At 45.3% G+C, this 17,073-nt stretch overlaps 1 protein-coding gene across 7 annotated transcripts in view; it reads left to right on the top strand.

Annotated features, from left to right (window-relative positions):
* The window catches only part of Msra (methionine sulfoxide reductase A), a 313,853-nt gene that overhangs the window by 194,331 nt on the left and 102,449 nt on the right, over positions 1 to 17,073 (top strand). For all 7 annotated transcript variants that reach the window (XM_060391311.1, XM_060391310.1, XM_060391312.1 and 4 more), the window contains one exon: positions 11,518 to 11,622. In XM_060391311.1, the coding sequence (XP_060247294.1) occupies positions 11,518 to 11,622 (105 nt within the window). The remainder of the gene's footprint in view (positions 1 to 11,517; positions 11,623 to 17,073) is intronic.

The following is a 17,073-nucleotide window of genomic DNA, read 5'->3' as shown; positions in this document are numbered from 1 at the left end:
TTATTCAACTATAAGATAAAAAAAATTGATCTAAATAAGTTTGGAGACAACATCAACTTTCTTGGTTAATGTGGCCATCAGCCGTGAGAAGAAACCGTGGTTGGGGGACCCAAGACTTAGGGAAGCCGCAGAATTCATCTGAGTCATTTTCTGATTGCAATGTCAATGTCCTTGGCACAGCTTCCCAGCACTCCATTGTTGAATCTATTTGGTGTGCTCCTAAGGACATGTCTATGGGGCCTAAATTAATTACAAGCTGTCATCAGAGCTTACTAATCAAATTTAAAAGATTCCCAATATCAATCTAGCCACAGCTGAGTTTGGCTCTATGGGAATCCATTGGTACAATAATTTAGTGGCTGCCCCTTATCTGGGTGTTTATGAGAGTAATATCATGGTCATTGAGAATGGTTTGATTAGACCCCAGTGAGCTAAGCTCCTAGAATTGCCTGGTTTGTGGCTATGCATGTATATGTATTCATGCATAAAGATGTAGCCTTCATTGCTTATCTGGTTTGCATCATTTTGAGGTAACAATATCGGGTTTATTTGTGTGCCCTGTGGTTCAACAGGGATCTTGGGCCTGAACAGGTGGAAAACCTCAAAGCTTCACGCAGGGAGGCAAAGGCACTCAGATCTCTGTGAGTTTGAGGCCAGTCTGGTCTACAGAGTGAGCTCCAGGACAGCAGAGGCTACACAGAGAAACCCTGTCTCTAAAAACCAAAATGCAAACAAAAACTAAAACAAAACAGTGCAATTTAGGAAAAAAAAAAAAAACTTAAAAAAATCCAGGTGTGGTAGTGCATGCCTGTAATCCCAGCACTGTGGGAGGCAGAGGCAGAGTTCTGTGAGTTCGAGGCCAGCCTGGTCTACAAAGTGAGTCCAGGACAGTCAGGGTGACACAGAGAAACCCTGTCTCAACAAACCAAAAACAACCAAACCAAACCAAACCAAACCAAAACAAAACACCAACCAACCAACCACCCCTCCCCCCCACCAACAACCCAAAGCTTCCCAGGCAGCTGGTAGTATTTCTATGTTCTGAATAAATCTGAAGACTTGGCTTTTAGTTACATTTCTCTCAAAAGTGGTTTAATGCGGGCGTGGGGTGGATTTCAGCAGGAATGAGCGTATACAGGAATTTCTCCAGCACTGCTAATAAACAACAGCTACATCCAGATAAGTCGAAGCCCCTCTTGCCCTGTGACCCTCGGGATATATTCTGTGTGGGGCGTTTGTATACCATGCACGCTAGGAGAGTATGTGGCCACGACACGGGCTCAAAAAACAAATGTCCTGTGAGTCAGATGCAAAGGGCTGTGTGGTTGTCTGTGGATGACTTTGGGCAGCTCCCATGGCCATCCTGTGCAAGCAGCTACTAGGTTATCATAGCAGCCTCTGAGGAGATGCTCTTTCTCACCCATGTCATTCAAAGCTGAGAATGCTTTTTTAAGAGTATGAAAAAGAACAGGACTTGGTTTCAAGACCTCTTTGTCACCATCATATCAAGGGGTCTCTAGCTGTTTTCTAGCCCTCTTGGAGCTGGAGCACACTTTGTATCACAAACCTCCTCGTGACAGCTTACCCAAACAAACCCACCCAAGAGCTGATCCTGCCAATACAGCTGTGTAAACCCAGATTCTAAATCTTAGAATAGTTTGAGGGTAAAGGAATGAAGCTGCATTATAACGTGGCTCATCATTCTTGGTGGTGTGCAGTAATAGCAGTTCCTAGATTTGATTGCTACAGGTACATTCCCAAAGCGCTTTGCATTGTCTGTGTACCGTTGAAGGCTTCTGACCCAGTAGGTAGCTAGTAGGGGATGGATGAGACAGTGTTGGTTCTCTATTTCACAGACAAATAACTTGTGGTTAAAGGAGGCCTGACTCTCTGTGAGCTGAACCTCATGAGGGTGTAGGGGCTTCTGACTCCTAGTCGGTGCCTGTTTAACAACCAACAATGCTTTGGCTCGACCCTTCTATTCATTGTGGAGAGATGAATAGTCACTAAAAGGCACAACATGGTCCCAGGATAGAAGGAAGTGGATTTGTACTCAGTAAAGATGGAAATTTTCAGCAACTAGGATATTCAAGCAGTGGCATGTGCTACGTTGTTCAGTGGTGTGCAGCTCCTGTGGATGGTGCAGTGGGGTAGGAGACAATATGACCCTTAAAATTCCGAGACTGTTTATAGCCATGTGCCCAAAATTTCCCTTTCCAGCTCTGAATGGAAGCACCCACGGAGGCCATGAGAACACCCAGGCCTATCCCCAGGAATCCTGGGGTTGGAATTCTAGTTGGGAGTCAAGGGGCAGGGGTAAAGATAAGTGTCAAAAAGTGCCACAGGGAGATGGAAGATGGTTTTGAGAACTTGCTGTTCTTGCAGAGGACCTGGGTTCAGTTCCCAGCATCCATGTTTCAGCTTGTAACTCCGGTTTCAAAGGATTTAGTATCCTCTTCGGGTCTACAAGGACATCAGAAACACACACATGCAGTAGTACACTTACCTACATGCAAACAGAATATTCATATACATAAAATAAAAATAAATAAATCTTTAAGCAATCCTACATTGTAGTATTTGTGAACTGCTTTCCTTGTGTAGCCCAACACACAACCTGGTACATCAGCTTCATTTCATACTGAGGGATTTAATCTCACCTGCTCAGAGAGTCCTGCTTTCTCAGTGTGCAATACCTGTGTTAATATCAGGCCATCCAGCATAGTTTGCATTTGTTCTTTCAGCTCCAAAAGGCCTGTGCCTGACAGATATGTCTGCTAATAGCTTATCCTGCCTACCCGTTTCATGGTAGAAAGGCTCTGGTGCAGCTCTGCAAAATGAGCATCAGCTACTTCACGCATGAACCCTTCATATACTCGTTGTCCCGTAAACCCAGCTCACCTGCTGTTGGCTGCCTCTGCAATCAGCATGTTGCATGCAGAAATGAGTAAAAAGCCTGTTCCTGTACTAGGCCCCAACTTTTCCCTTCACATATCTGTGGCAGTGGTGAAAACTGTTCAGTATCACCAAAAGTTAAAGTTAACGGCCTTCTTGGGGGATTTTTCTGAGCAAGTACCCACTTGTGGTTATATCAGTCCTCTGAGAGAATAGTCTCAGGACGATATGTCCACATAAAATACCTACTGGCAGATTCTGAAACTCCCCACCATGTCTCCCCATGGAGGACCAGATTAAAAAAAAAAATACAATCACTCTAACAGATTTTTTCCCCTGTTTCAATCAATAGGATGCTTTTTAAAGCCTACATTTTTTTTTCTTTTTTTTTCTTTTTTTTTTGTTGGACGCTTTAAGTGACAGGTGAGACAAAAGGAAGAAAGCCAAGATAAAATGGCAGCATAGACGCTCCTCAGATCCTATAATGAACTCCACAGGGCATCCAATTTTGATGTATTAGGACTTTTTTTTATAATGAGTACATTGTTAGAAATCGCATTTTCTATCGGCGGGAGCTGGAGATGAAACTGAGCTGACACCTTACCTCTTTGTAGTTAATTAGCAGGAGAGAAGTAGTGTTTTGAATCTCGTGTGGGAAAGGGGAATATTATTCATCCACCCTCTCTCCCGTCTTCTCCCTTCAAACACCTGGGTCTTTTTGTGTTCTTTTATTTGGTTCCGTGGCTCAGCTGAATCTGGTTGGCAGGGAAAGGATGCGGGGTATTGAAGAATAGTTATTATTTAATGAAAAAAAAATCTCTGTAGCTCACTTCTCCCATTCCTTCAGCCTGCAGGGTAAATAAAATAGATCTGGTCTTTTTATTCAACAGATCAGTTCCTTACCTAGACTGCGGCGTGAAGCAATGCACATGGGACAGGGGCTCCTTGTTGTTATTCTATTACCATTTGTCATCATTGAATCCTCAATACTTGGCACAGCATGTGGGACTTTGTGAGATTTGATTCATGCTTATAAATCAATGAATAAATAAGATATCATGTTGGCCCATCTGTATTGTTGTTTTGGTTCATTTGGTATCTTCCTCTGGGAGGTAGGATGCCCATTTTAGGATGAGAAGTGGAGCTCATGTTGGATTTGGGAGGTTAGAGGCAGGGCGTTCAAAGCACAGCATGTGCCATTAGGCTAGTGGACAGTATTTGGGTCTTTATGGACCTCCATCTGGACGAAGGCTAAATGAATGGTGGGAAAATTCAGTACACCTTGTCATCTGATCCATGTGTGTTTATTCACATTGTGTCTTGTGCCCCGTCCCAGGGAGGGACAGGGGAGAGCTGCAGGGGAGAGTAGCTGTTAGGTCTCTTCACTCTAGGAGCTCACTGTGTCCTGGAGGGGGCGGGGCGGGTGATAGAACACCCTGAAGACAGCTAGCATGGGAGTATTACCTGCAGAGAGCTGGCCCTATGGAGCCCCGTGGGACTCAGGGTCCAAGAAAGGCTGTCCATTGGTATTTGGAAGGAATCATTGTCATTTGAACTCCTTCTGGGTTCTGGGTTCTGGGTTCTGGGTTCTGGGTTCTGGGTTCTGGGTTCTGGGTGTAGCTCTCCTCTTCACAGAGACCCTTTGCATGACCTCAGGGGACATAACTCTGCTGAGGTGCTAGGCCCTGAGCTGAGCTGATCCCATTGGACCCCTGTGCACCAGCTCTTCCTGTGTCTCTCGATTTGGTATAGTTCTGGGGAAAGCTGGGTATCAAGAGGCCCTGGGAGTGGGGAGGTGTCCGCATTACAACTTAGAGGCTCTGCGGATAGGGGATCTGGGATCCGGTGGAGAGGGGACCTGGATCCAGGAGAGTGCAGGATCATACCTGTCCTAGAGCCCTGGGGCCAGACCAGGTGCCACATACCACTGCACAGAGGATGGGAGAGCGTTGTTGGCTGCTAAGTTCTTGGTTGTCCCTTTTGCTTGGGAGCTTAGCCTTGATTTTCCTAGCAGTCAAAATGGACTTTGTAAATTTTATATTGACAACCACTCAAAGTGGCAGAGAAGCAATATTCTAGGCATGGATGGGTTTTCTGTCTCTTATTGACAGTAGTAGGTACCTGGGGAATGGACAGCTGTGGGTCTTTACCAATGACAGGGCCACAAGAACTCCTCTGACAGAGAGATCAGGCCTGTTTCCCTTTATCCTTCCTGGAACCCCTGCCTTTGCTGAGATCTTGGCCTCACTGAGGATGATGCCTTCCTCTCCTCACCCTGCCTTCTCCAGCCGTAAGGAACATGCCCTTCTGTGACTCTCAGACATGCAAAGACACATGGGACAATCTTCATTATCTTCACGTTCCCTGTGGCCCTGAGCCATCTTAGCAGGACTCAAATCCAGTTTTTTTTCACGTTATATATATTTGGGAAAGGTCTCTTGATTTCTGTATCTTCGCTTTTTCCTCCACAGAGTGGGAATGATAAAGTTGCCTGCCTTGAGGTTATTTGTGAGTGTCAGCTTGGACCATTCATCTCAAGAGCTTGGCACAGATGCTGCCTGTCTATATTGTCATTATTACCAGAGAACATGAGGTCCTCATTCTCTACCTGCTCCTTTCTCTCAGCACAGACCTTTGCAAGGAGTGAATGACCTTTGTTTCCTCTGTCTTTTCCTTCCCATCTCTTCACCTGCTTCCTCCTTCCTTTACAGCTCTGCGCTTCCCTGTGCGTCCTGACCTCCAAGACAGCTAGTGTAAGACGCAGGAGAGCAGCGCAGAGGGATGACCCCTAAAAGAGCTCATGAGTCCACTCCAGATCTGTGGGTTTGGAACTATTAGAAATTATCTAGAGAATCCTGTAAAAGTACAGATTCCCAAACAAAAGAACAGTTTTTGAAATAACAGTAACTTATTAATCAGACCAATACCAAGAAGGCTATTATTAATAAAGTTGATATGGATGTGTTCTGTGTTGACATATGTCTACACAGCAGAGCTGATTGTAGAGCTGTCCTCCTTTGCAAGGCGGCTGTCCATTTTAGGATGGGAAGTGAGGATCACATAGGACTTAGGGGTCCCAGGAGTAAGGCAGAAGAGCATGTGTCCCTAGGTAGTGGACAGTGATGAATCTGCAAGGACTCGCCTCTTGATGAAGGCTGAGTGGGTATTGGGTAAAATCTAGTACAGAACGAATCTTGAGTATAACCCCATGCAGTCAAAGCTGTTAGTGTTCCCATTTTGCAGACGATAAAGCCAAAGCCCAGTGAGGAAGAGTTTCAGGAGGCGATTCAGCTGCTCAATAGCCAAGACGTTACCCAGCCTCCCAATCTCCCAGGATCTGCCTTGTCTGGGTGGCACCTGGCCACCCTTGCTCAGTGTGGGTCCCACTATCTCTTCCTAGGTGCTTATTTTGCAGGAAACAGCAGCCCGCTAACCACTCCTCTGAGGCCGCGCTCCTTCCTTTGGATCTGGAGGGCCAGGCAGAGGAGCAGGACTCTCAGAAAAGGCACCTACCTGGTCCTTCTTTTTCCTTTCAAGCTACTTTTGTCCGGCAGTGCGAAGACACCTGCTGTGCCACCGCTAACTGTTAACAAGCATGTTTGCACATCGCTCCCATCATGCTATTTGCACGATGGAATGTGAGGACGCAGCTCGAAATATTTTTAAGATCTGGCCTTTTTATCTCAGGAAGCACAAAACAGTGTTTGCAGTTTGGCCTCTGGAATGAAATTAGCTCAGCGCATTAGCTCGTTCCTGCCAAGCTGGAGCATTTCCATAAAGCTCCTGAGTCCCTTGAATCCTTTTGATCGTTTGCAGTGTGTATTTTTATACAGATTCTTTTGCTTTGGAGAAATAAAGTAAAGAAACTGAAAGGTGAATGCAAATTGGGGCTTGAACTTGAATGATAGTTTCCTTTAAATGGTCAGACTCCTTAAAGCCTCTTTACAAATAATGTCGGTGGCAATCATAGCTGTAAGTGTTTGCTAGGGAGTGGAAATCTTCCCTGGGCCGGCGAGGTGGCTCATAGGATGGAGCTTGCTCCAAAAGCGTGTGTTTGATCCCTGGAATATAGAAGGACAGGACCAACTTCACAGCGTTGCCCTCTGGCCTCCACACATGCAACCTGCATGTACCTCCCACCACTCACCTCTCCTACCACTGTTCCCCGACACACACTAAAAATTAAAAAAAAAAAAAATCTTCTTGACCCCACATTGCTATCACAAACGAAAAAGCTAATGTTTTTGACAGCCTGGGTATCCATTGCCGTACAGGTGCGACTTTTCATATAGGTCACTGCTTGTGTGACGTTTGCTCTCTCCTGGAGACTTCAGGCTCCTCTGTTCTGAAATACTTACTTGTGGTCATTGGATGGGCAAATAGCTCACCTCCATTTAAAACTTGGTGGGCTTGGATCCTGTTTCTTCCTAGATGTGTGACTTCTGTGAGAAAACCTGTGAAGAGGCCTTGGCTTGCCCACCTGTGGAGGAGGCAGTGCCTTTCTTGCTCCAGTAAACAGCAGTATTTGTATCTTGTGTTCATAGAAGCTAAGGGATAGGGGCAACTCAAGTGTCCATTGGCGGATGGATGGATAAACAAAACATGTTTTGCACATGGCACGTGGTGAGGTGCCTTCCTCACAAATTTAGGGGCCTTGGTTTGAATCTCAAGCACCCACGTACCAAAGCTTGGCACGGTGGCTCCTCTCTGTAACAAATGCTGGGGTGAGTGGTACGAGCCGGTGGATCCCTAGAACTTATTGCCTAGGTAGCCTAGCCAAACAACCTGGTTCCAGTTCAGGAGAAACCCTGTCTCAGAAAAAAATACTGTGGACAGTGATTGGAGGAAGAAACCTGATGCTGACTTCTGACCACCACCATCATATTTGGTGTGAAAAGCCATTGGAACCTGACAAGATACGGAAGTCAGAGCTGCAAGCAGGTGCTTCGCAAAGCAAGCAGCTACACAAGACATGTCCAACATTTGTAGTGATTGAATAAAAGCGGATAAATGCACACTAGAACATTAGGGGACCCTCTCTTATTGCCTGTAAAACCGCTTGGAAGTATGTTGGTGATGCTGAAGGGACGGTGAGACCGGCCTCAGTTGACCCATGACAGGGCAAAAATGACTAAGCCATTTCAGAAAGGTCCCTTGCAAATGTGGCAAGAGCCAGGAAGCTGTGCATGTACCCCGATGACGTGAGTCAGGAAATAGAGCTCATGAGGGTAACCCCCAGCAATGGGAAGATACATTGAAGCCCACAAAATGTACCCCGCCATCTCTACGGCAGTGACATACTGTTAAGAAATACATGTAATTAAATGTTGCCGTTCTGACTGCACAGAACAGTGGCAGTCATACATGCAATCTAGTATGCGTCTTTTGGCGGCTGTCCCGGTTCATTTGGCATAACGTGCTCAGGTCCATCTATGCTGTGGTGTATTCGGGAATGTCCTTTCTTTTGTCTCTCTGTGTGTTGCACGCGCACACATATATGAGCATGTGCATGTGTGTGTCATCTTCCCCTTAATACTTTTCCTATTATTGGGCCATTAATAACTATAGTAGTTAAATCATTCAAATGATTAAATCAGCTGTGTAATAGACAGCTGTTGTGCATGCTGTGTCTTCTAAGCTCTCACAACCCCCCCCCCCTTTTATATCTGTTACCATAACATCTACTTAGGGGCCTGGGAAGAGGCTCAGTAGCTAAAGTGATTGCCACTCGCCATGAGTCCACAGTTCAGATCCTCAGAACCTGTGTAAATGCTGGGTGGGCATTCGGCTCACCTGCAATCCCAGCCTCTGAACAGAGGTTGTCTTTGGCAAACTCTGGGTTTGATTGTGAGACCCGGCCTCAGTGCATAAGGCCGAAGAGGGCTCAGGTGATTGTGGACATCATCCTCAGGCCTCTGCAGGTACACACACCCAGACAGGAGCACCCACACGTGCGTGCTCACACACACACGTAAACACCGCAGGCACGTGGAAATGGAAAGAGCAATAGATAGATGTAAAATATGCTGATACTAAATTCTATGACCATGGTATCTGAATAAAATTGTATGGATTGACTATTTAATAGAACTTTAATATAGTAGCTACAAGTAACTCATTGTATTAAAAAACATGAAAAACAGGGCAAAGAAAAAACTACATTGACTATCAACAGGAAATTCAGTGTTCACTTCAGTAATATGAACCCACTCCCACTGAAGCGGAACCCTCTCCTCCAGCTATGAATTATATGGAGTAAGAAGATCACAGCAGTGAGAGAGACTGGCCCTCATGCTTGCCCGTGGGGCAGGAAAACACAGCCAGCTTTACTGAGGGGAAGTATGTATGGCACTGGGCACTAAGAAATTTCAATATTTATAAATGTTGATTCAGAAATTCCAGTTATTCAACTGTGGCTTGAGATGTTTCTGAAGTGTGGGAAAATATTTACATTCATGGTTAGAAATAGGATTTCGTGTAAATGTCCAGTGATAGAAAATGGATGAAGATGCAATCGGACAACCATCTGATGGGGTGTTATGCAGTCATTATAAGTGGCGTTTGCTCATACTTTATTGCAGTGGGCAATTTTAATTCTTCCTTGTCTCTTACATTTCTTACATCTTCTCGGCTTAACATTGTTCATAAATATTGTTCCTGTAACCCAAAAGAAATTTACATATTAAAAAGATTGGAGAGAATGGGAGAATTTATTTTCTTTCTGGGCTCAGGTTTTCTATGTTCACCTTGCTCGCTCTCCTTTGACATACTGAGTGTCCCCTGGATACGAGGTCAGAAGGCGTGTATTTTTAAGTTATAGCAGTGAAATTCACTATGCCTGTGGCCTTGGGTGAGCCTAAATTACCTGTATCTTGGCTGTCTGGTTTGTAAAATGGAGCTGCTGTCAGACACAACTAAAGTGAGAAAGCCCACGTGCCAGTGAGCCCTCCCGCCTGCTGAGGCTTAAGTTCAGAGCTCTCCCCAGACTATCTCACACTTGGCCATCTACATGAAGGACCATCAGCATTCAGTGAAGCAATGGTCAGGATTTATTAGCAGGACAGGACAGGGCTCCAGATCAGCCAGAGAGGCCAAGTGCAGTGTCTGGATGGATTCCATGGACTTCCGCTCTTTCTCCAGGAGAGCTGGGATAAGTTAATCTCCATCATTCACTCATGACAGTTGCCCAGCAGTGAAACCTAGCCAAGCCTCAGTGTCCCAGGATTTTGCACAGGCATCACTCATTGTGTCAGCGTGATCAAAAGAGTGATTGCCCAGTGTGGCTGGGGTCAGCCTCCCAGTTAGCTAATAGCACACCAGCCCAGGGCTTCATGGTTCTTTCTGCATGGTCAGTCCCACCTTAAGACTGCTGGGTTTAGTTTTCTCCTCATCCTGAAGTGCACTGTGAACAGTCTGTTTCATTTCTATTAGATATCTCAGGGTTTTTCTGTCAGGTACCAAAGGCAAAGGCCAGACCTCTCTTTGGAGAAGGCCAATCTCTTTATGATGCAGAAGGTGACAGAGAAGAAAGAGTGAGCAGGTTTGAATATGGAGATTGTGTCACGTGGGAAGGCCTGTTATTACAGGGTTCTGGGACTGGCCAATAGGAAGAACATGACCTTAAGAGCTATGAGGCATGTACTTCCCTCCCCATTGTGGAATCTTCAGGATTGCCTGTGAGAATAAACCCACTTATAGCGGGCTCTGTGAAAGACCTTTGCTAGCATTGATAGTGTTCACAGAGAGGAATTAGGCTGAGGAAATGCAGCCTCCTGGGTGTTTGACTCTAACTGGGGCCCCAGTGTCCAGGGCACAGCAATTGTGTCTCACTGCTAATTTATCTAATGGGAGTGAGTTCTCGGTGTAGTTCTGCAGGTTTCTCTCCCTGGTACTACTCTGATCTGTACTTCAGCTAAGCTTACTCCTTGTAATTTGGCGTGATGTAAAAAGAAATTGGGAAAATTTCCTTTGCAGCGTGTCCAGTCCTGAGCATTGGGTCAGACTGACCGGCTCTAGACTTTGTAAAAGTGAGATTTGAAAAATGAAAATCCACACTGGGGACGTGGCTCAGCAGTTAAAGCACTTGCTGCGGAAGCATTCGGACCGGAGTTCAGATCCCCAGAATCCTCACATAAAAACAGCAACCCGCCTATAATCCCAGCAGCAGGTAGAGATAGAAGACCCTCAGAGCAAGCCGGCAACAAGCCATATAATCCATCTCTAGGTTTGAGAAATCTTGCCTCTGTGAAGAAGGTAGAACAGTGAGCAGGAATAATTCCTGACATCCACTTTAAATCTCCATATGAGTTCCCACGCCCATGCACCCACACACCTGAATAAATGTGTGGAGTGTGGAGGGAGAAAAATTAAAATGGAGTTTAGTTCTCATATGAAAGGAGACAGAAGCCTTCTTCCCAGGAATCTCCAGGGAGGACAGCTCTGCTTTTGTAACTGGGGACAGAGGCTGGGGATGAGACCAGCAACTGAAATCCAATTACACTTATGGCCTTCCATCAGAGAGAAGAGTTCAGCTTCCATCTGCAGGGTCTTTTGAGCACCAATAGCTTGCAATGACTTGATGTTATCAGTAAAATTGGGTTGTATGTTCTGTCTCTCTTCTAGAAAAAACCGGCCATGCAGAAGTCGTCCGGGTTGTGTACCGGCCAGAGCGCATCAGCTTTGAGGAACTGCTCAAGGTCTTCTGGGAGAATCACGACCCGACCCAAGGTAGAGTGAGGAGTGAGCCAGTATTTAATTATCTTACTAATTACAGCTGGGATAATTAGTGTTTGAGCTGCATGGGAGAGATGAACCTTGAAATCACAGGAGCTCAAGAATATGATTGCAGACATTTACTGACGGATCGGGGGCGGGGGCACACGGGGAGCAGAGGGCTGAGAGAATAAAGGCTCAGCCACAGTCAGTGCTCCTCCCCCCTTTACAGCTGTCAGGGGTGGGAAAATTCCCACAGAGAAAGACGCTAGACAATGGAGATCCCTTCACCTTTGATTATTGCATTATTCTTCCTTAATGCAGCCTTTTGTCTACAAAATTAAAGTGTCTTTCCAGTAACTACAAAGTTTTCCTGATTTATGGTCCCTTTGTTTTCTAAGAGTTTAGCCTTTTGCATCTTTTGACATTATTGAGTTTGTTTTTAAAGAAATGTCTGTGGGTGATTACAGGAAGAAAAAAAAAGAATATAAAAGTGAAACACAGTATTCAATAGTCCACAATACTTGGGTTATTCAAACATTTCATTTGTCCTCCTTGGAATCTGTTATGTGGGGATAGTAATGCATTTTGACTACAAACAGTATCTGGTGGCCAGAAACATTATTTGGATATATTCGAAAGCAGAAAGTCCTCCATTGGGTTATATGGGGGCATCATGGGGTAATATGGGGTAATATTGGATAATATGGTAAGAGTCAACAGTGAAGGATTTATCCACCCCATCCTAGCTATTTTACAAGAGTGGCTTTGTCAGTGCTGTGCTTGGGCATGGTGAGGCTTGTGAACTGGGATCTTGAATGAACACCCTTTGCCCAGTCTCTGCCTACTCACAGAAACAATTTCCCAAAGGGAAACTGGGTTTGCCATATTGACAGTCTCTTGAAGGGTGGACATTTCCGTCTCAGATACCTTGGTGCTTGTGGTAAAATCTTAACATGGGCCCAACAAAACAAGTTGGTGGGCCTTAAGTGTGGTGTCAAGTGTGTCTCCCCAACATGGCCCACTAGAACTATCTATTACTAGAGTCACTTGTAAAGGTCAAAGGTCAGAGTGAAGGCAAGTACAGCCAAATGAGAGCTGTAGCTTGATCTGGTAAGTTAACCACGTAGATGAAGGCTAAAATCTGGGTAGAGCTGTTAGCATACTTCTTAAATCTGTTTATTTATGTTTCTTAATATCTCTTTCTCCCTTCTCCACCCCAGTGTCTTCCAACGGCCCAACACTGGGTAGGAGAGAAAAAATGTTAGTGAAGAGGCATAGTTTTTCTTAGCTGCTTCCTGCTGGCTAGGGCCGTCGGGTTCCTTGGGGCAAGTCCAATCTTTGTTTCAGGATATCTACAGCTTTTCATCCAAGTGCATCAACAGCAATCAGGAGCAGCACGGAGGAAGTGCCATCAGCCTTCTTTCTCAGGGCTCCCTTTTCTCTCTTTGGGCCCTGGCATTTATTCCCTCTCCAGAGTCCTCAGAACTAAACTATCTGCACAACATAGAGCTATAATGGAAGCATCTGGCTTTCTATGGGGGTGGGCCCTTGGTGGAAGAGAGCTGAGATGTGGGACAGTAGGTCAAGGCCTGCAGGGACAAGAGCACGACTGTCAGAAGGTTTGCCTTCACCAGAGTTTGGACCCCTGGTCTGCTCTAGCACACGAGGAAGGCTAGCCTGGCAAGAAGCCCTGACTGGTGCATATGTCCAAGAGCTCATGCGTACATCCAAGTGACTCTCCATGCGTTGACGCAGACATTCGACCATATGTCTGGTAAAGCCAGGAGTTGAAAGAATGCTGAGAACTTCTAAACCATCCAGGACCCCCACATCAGGAATCCAGACAGTCTGAGGCAAAGTCCCCGCAGGGAGGCGTGCAGCCTTTAACTTGGCTGCCTTATACAGTGTTCTGTTCCTGTGGAATCCCGGAGGCTTCACTTTAGCGGCATCTCAGACAAGGCCCGTGTGTCACTGGCTTTTCTATTTTTACCTCCTTAAACATCTTACCTGGTTCATGAGTCTTTGTCAGCAAGGTCCTGGTCCTTGACCATCCAGGAGAGCTTTCCTGAGGATGGCCCTTGAAGACTCTCTGATCTCTTCCACAATTACATTATATTTGCCTCAACAATCCTCGCTCACCCACCTCCTCTTGGTTTTATTTTTTGTTTTGTTTTGTTTTGTTTTTCTTTTTGTTTTGTTGTTTGCTTTGTTGTTGTTTATACTCTGTGTTATTTATTCTTCTAGAGTGGCATAAGAATGTATGAATGCTTAGATGGCTTCAAAAGCAGGCATTTATCTCCTCAAATTTCTAAAGGCTTCTCAACTTGTAAGTTTAAGGTCAAGGAGTCAGCAGGTATTATTTTTCCTGAGGCCTCTCTCCTTGGTGTGCTAACGGCCTTCTCCTTTCTGGGTCCTCACGTGGTCTTTCTTAGGTATGTTTCCTTGTCTTATAATGACACCAGTAATATTGGATTAGGGCTCACCATAGTGACCATGTTACACTTAATTACCTTTTACAAAACATCAGTCAGGCTGGAGAAATGGCTCAGCCGTTAGGAGTACTCTCTGCTCTTCCAGAGGACCCAGATTTGATTCCTGGCATCTACACGATGGCTTTTATGTCCCTTTCCAGCCTCCAAGGGCACCAGGCACAGACATGGTACACGGATATACACACAGGCAAAACACCCATACATGGAAAACAAAACGTTTGAAGAATCAAAAATATCTTTTTTTAATCTACAAAAGTAACCACATTCTGTGGTCTAGGAGCAGAGACTTCCGCCTGTGAAGAGAGGAGGGGTGCACTATTGAACTCTGTCACACTACTCACTAGAGTGACAGCACACAGCACTATTCACTGTGACAGCTTTGCCTGCTTTTCTTCTAGGGGTGTTTTTAATGCCATTCATGGACTCATAACCTGGGAGTGATTTAAAAACCCATTCAGGTGAACATCATGGGCCGCAGGCTTGCCTTTCAATGTGCTTCCCATGCCATTACCAGAATTACTTTGGGGATAACTCAATGCAGTGGAACATGGGCTGTTACATGAAAAGGAAAAGAGAAGGTGTCTCCCTTGGCTGGGATGCCAAGAGTAAGAAAGCCTGCTCACGAGGGAAGAAAGATAAGCAGAGCCACAGAGACGTAACGCCCAGCAGCAGACTCTAGAGGCCTGAGGCCTGTCCTTCCTGCAGCTAGCCTACTACGCTGCCAGCTCTCTCATGGCTTCCTAAACCCCAGAGCCATATACTCTCCCTGTTCTTCTTCAGCTGGACTGTCACTCCTGTGCCTTCGTTCACGGAAATTCAAACTCATCCATTTGTCTGATTTCATCGTTATGCTTACCATATTAGGAACTGTTGGCTATGCTCATTTGCCTTCTGAATCAGAGATCTAAGCCACCTGGTAGTAGTCTCACCATTGACTAAGAGGAAAGAGCGGTCACCAAAAAGTGCTTCTTCAAGACTTGGTGGCTTGGTTAGGGGCTTCCTCAGTAATTTGGAATTAGTATTCGGGATCTGAGATATGGGGCCAGAAAAATGTGTGACTCTCCTATTACCATCTCTGAACTGCTGTGGAAGCGGTTGTCCATCAAAGACCTTGTGTGTCCTTTGTCAGGAATACCATTTGGTGGTGGTAATCACTAAGTGGTCCAAATAGGTAGGAGGACCCAGCCCCTGAAACGGGGTGGGGGGATGTGTCCTCATAAGAAAAGAGTCAGAACCCAGTGGACCAAGATCAAATGAACACCCAGAAAAGTGTATGTAAGACCGCATGGCATCATCAGAACAAGTGTAAATGAACACTGGAAAAATAGAAGCCAATGCACAAATTCAGAGGAACCCTGGGTCATATTCCAAAGAATCTCTGAAGCTTCAAAGTGTGTGGTCATGTGTAACTTTTCCAAGGTTTGGACATTAGATTTGAAGTGCATTGCCTGAACGATAGGCAGCTGGAAGAAGAGAGTTAGCCTGTAAATGAACTTGGCCTGCCCCCCTCCTCATGTTCCCCAGAGAAATGGCTGTGCAAAGAGAGCAGCCAATGGTGTGAGTGAGGGACCTGAAGGCATGAAAAGTGGCTACCTCACACAGAAAGGGGACTTTCAGGAGAGAGCTGTGTGGTGGGTGTGGGAAACTCTAAGTTGCGAAGCAACAACCCCCTCCAGTTGCTTTTCCAGAAGCAAGAGTAAGCGATTCCTAAAGCCACTGGGAGAGTGCTCCCATGTGCAGGGAACTGCTTGTCAGCAGACAGACTGAATGTTGAAGAAGCTGAGATGGGCTGGCCTGGCCTTTGATGAGAGGGTACGCCCAGAAAACATGCACATCTCTCAAAAAACACGACTCCAGAGGCGCAGACCATGAACAGCATGTTGGAAGATTTTAGAAGCTTCTTGATAAAGTTGTTAGGGGTCTGAAAGGGTCACTCACATTTTTGGATTAGAATTTAATGTATATGGAGGGAAAGTAGAAGCCTTGGACGGTATTTACAAGTGCAGGGATTTTTGCTAATGTCAGAGGTCCTAACACAGAGGAAGCAGCATGAATTTAAGCTTAAAATCTCTTTTTAAGTGAATCAGATCCTTGGGACATAGAGGAAACAGGAAATGCTGTGAGTTGTTCTCTGCTTCCTGGGACTGAAAGCAGCATGCACAGTGTCTGTCCTTATGGGTAGAACAGAGTCCCAGAAATGGTTACCATTTAGAAGAGAGCAAAGCTGGCAAGAAATGGAAATTTTTGGTGTTTTAAGATACTCTTTTGACATCTTACCCAGGGTCTCCTTCTTGCTTAGCTTCTTGAGGTATACAGATTTTAGGATGATTATCCTATATTGGATGTCTAATATCCACTTATAAGTGAGTATATACCATGTGTGTCTTTCTGCTTCTGGGATACCTCACTCAGGATGATCTTTTCTAGTTCTCACCATTTGCCTGCAAATTTCATGATTTCCTGGTTTTTAATTGCTGAGTAGTATTCCATTGTGTAAATGTACTACAATTTCTGCATCCATTCCTCAGTTGAGGGACATCTGGGTTGTTATCAGATTCTGACTATTACAAATAAAGCTGCTATGAACATGTTTGAGCAAATGTCCTTATTGTATACTTGAACATATTTTGGATATATACCTAGGAGTGGTATAGCTGGATCTTGAGGTAGCACTATTCCTAATTCAGAAAGACAAACAGGATAGACCTTGGGAGATGAAGAAAGCAGGGAACAGGACAGGGGACAGGACCATGCCACAGAAGGCCTCTGAAAGACTCTACCCAGCAGGGTATTAAAGCAGATGCTGAGACTCATAGCCAAACTTTGGGCAGAGTACAGGGAATCTTATGAAAGAAGAAGGGGACTGGAGTGCCACAAGGAGAGCAACAGAATAAAAAAATCTGGGCACATGGGTCTTTTCTGAGACTGATAGTCCAACCAAGGACCATTCATTGAGATAACTTAGAACCCT

Source organism: Meriones unguiculatus, chromosome 9, assembly GCF_030254825.1.
Source record: "Meriones unguiculatus strain TT.TT164.6M chromosome 9, Bangor_MerUng_6.1, whole genome shotgun sequence".
NCBI classification, from domain to species: Eukaryota; Metazoa; Chordata; class Mammalia; order Rodentia; family Muridae; genus Meriones; species Meriones unguiculatus.
Note: the sequence above shows the minus strand (reverse complement) of the source record. Positions and strands in the feature narration are given on the sequence as shown.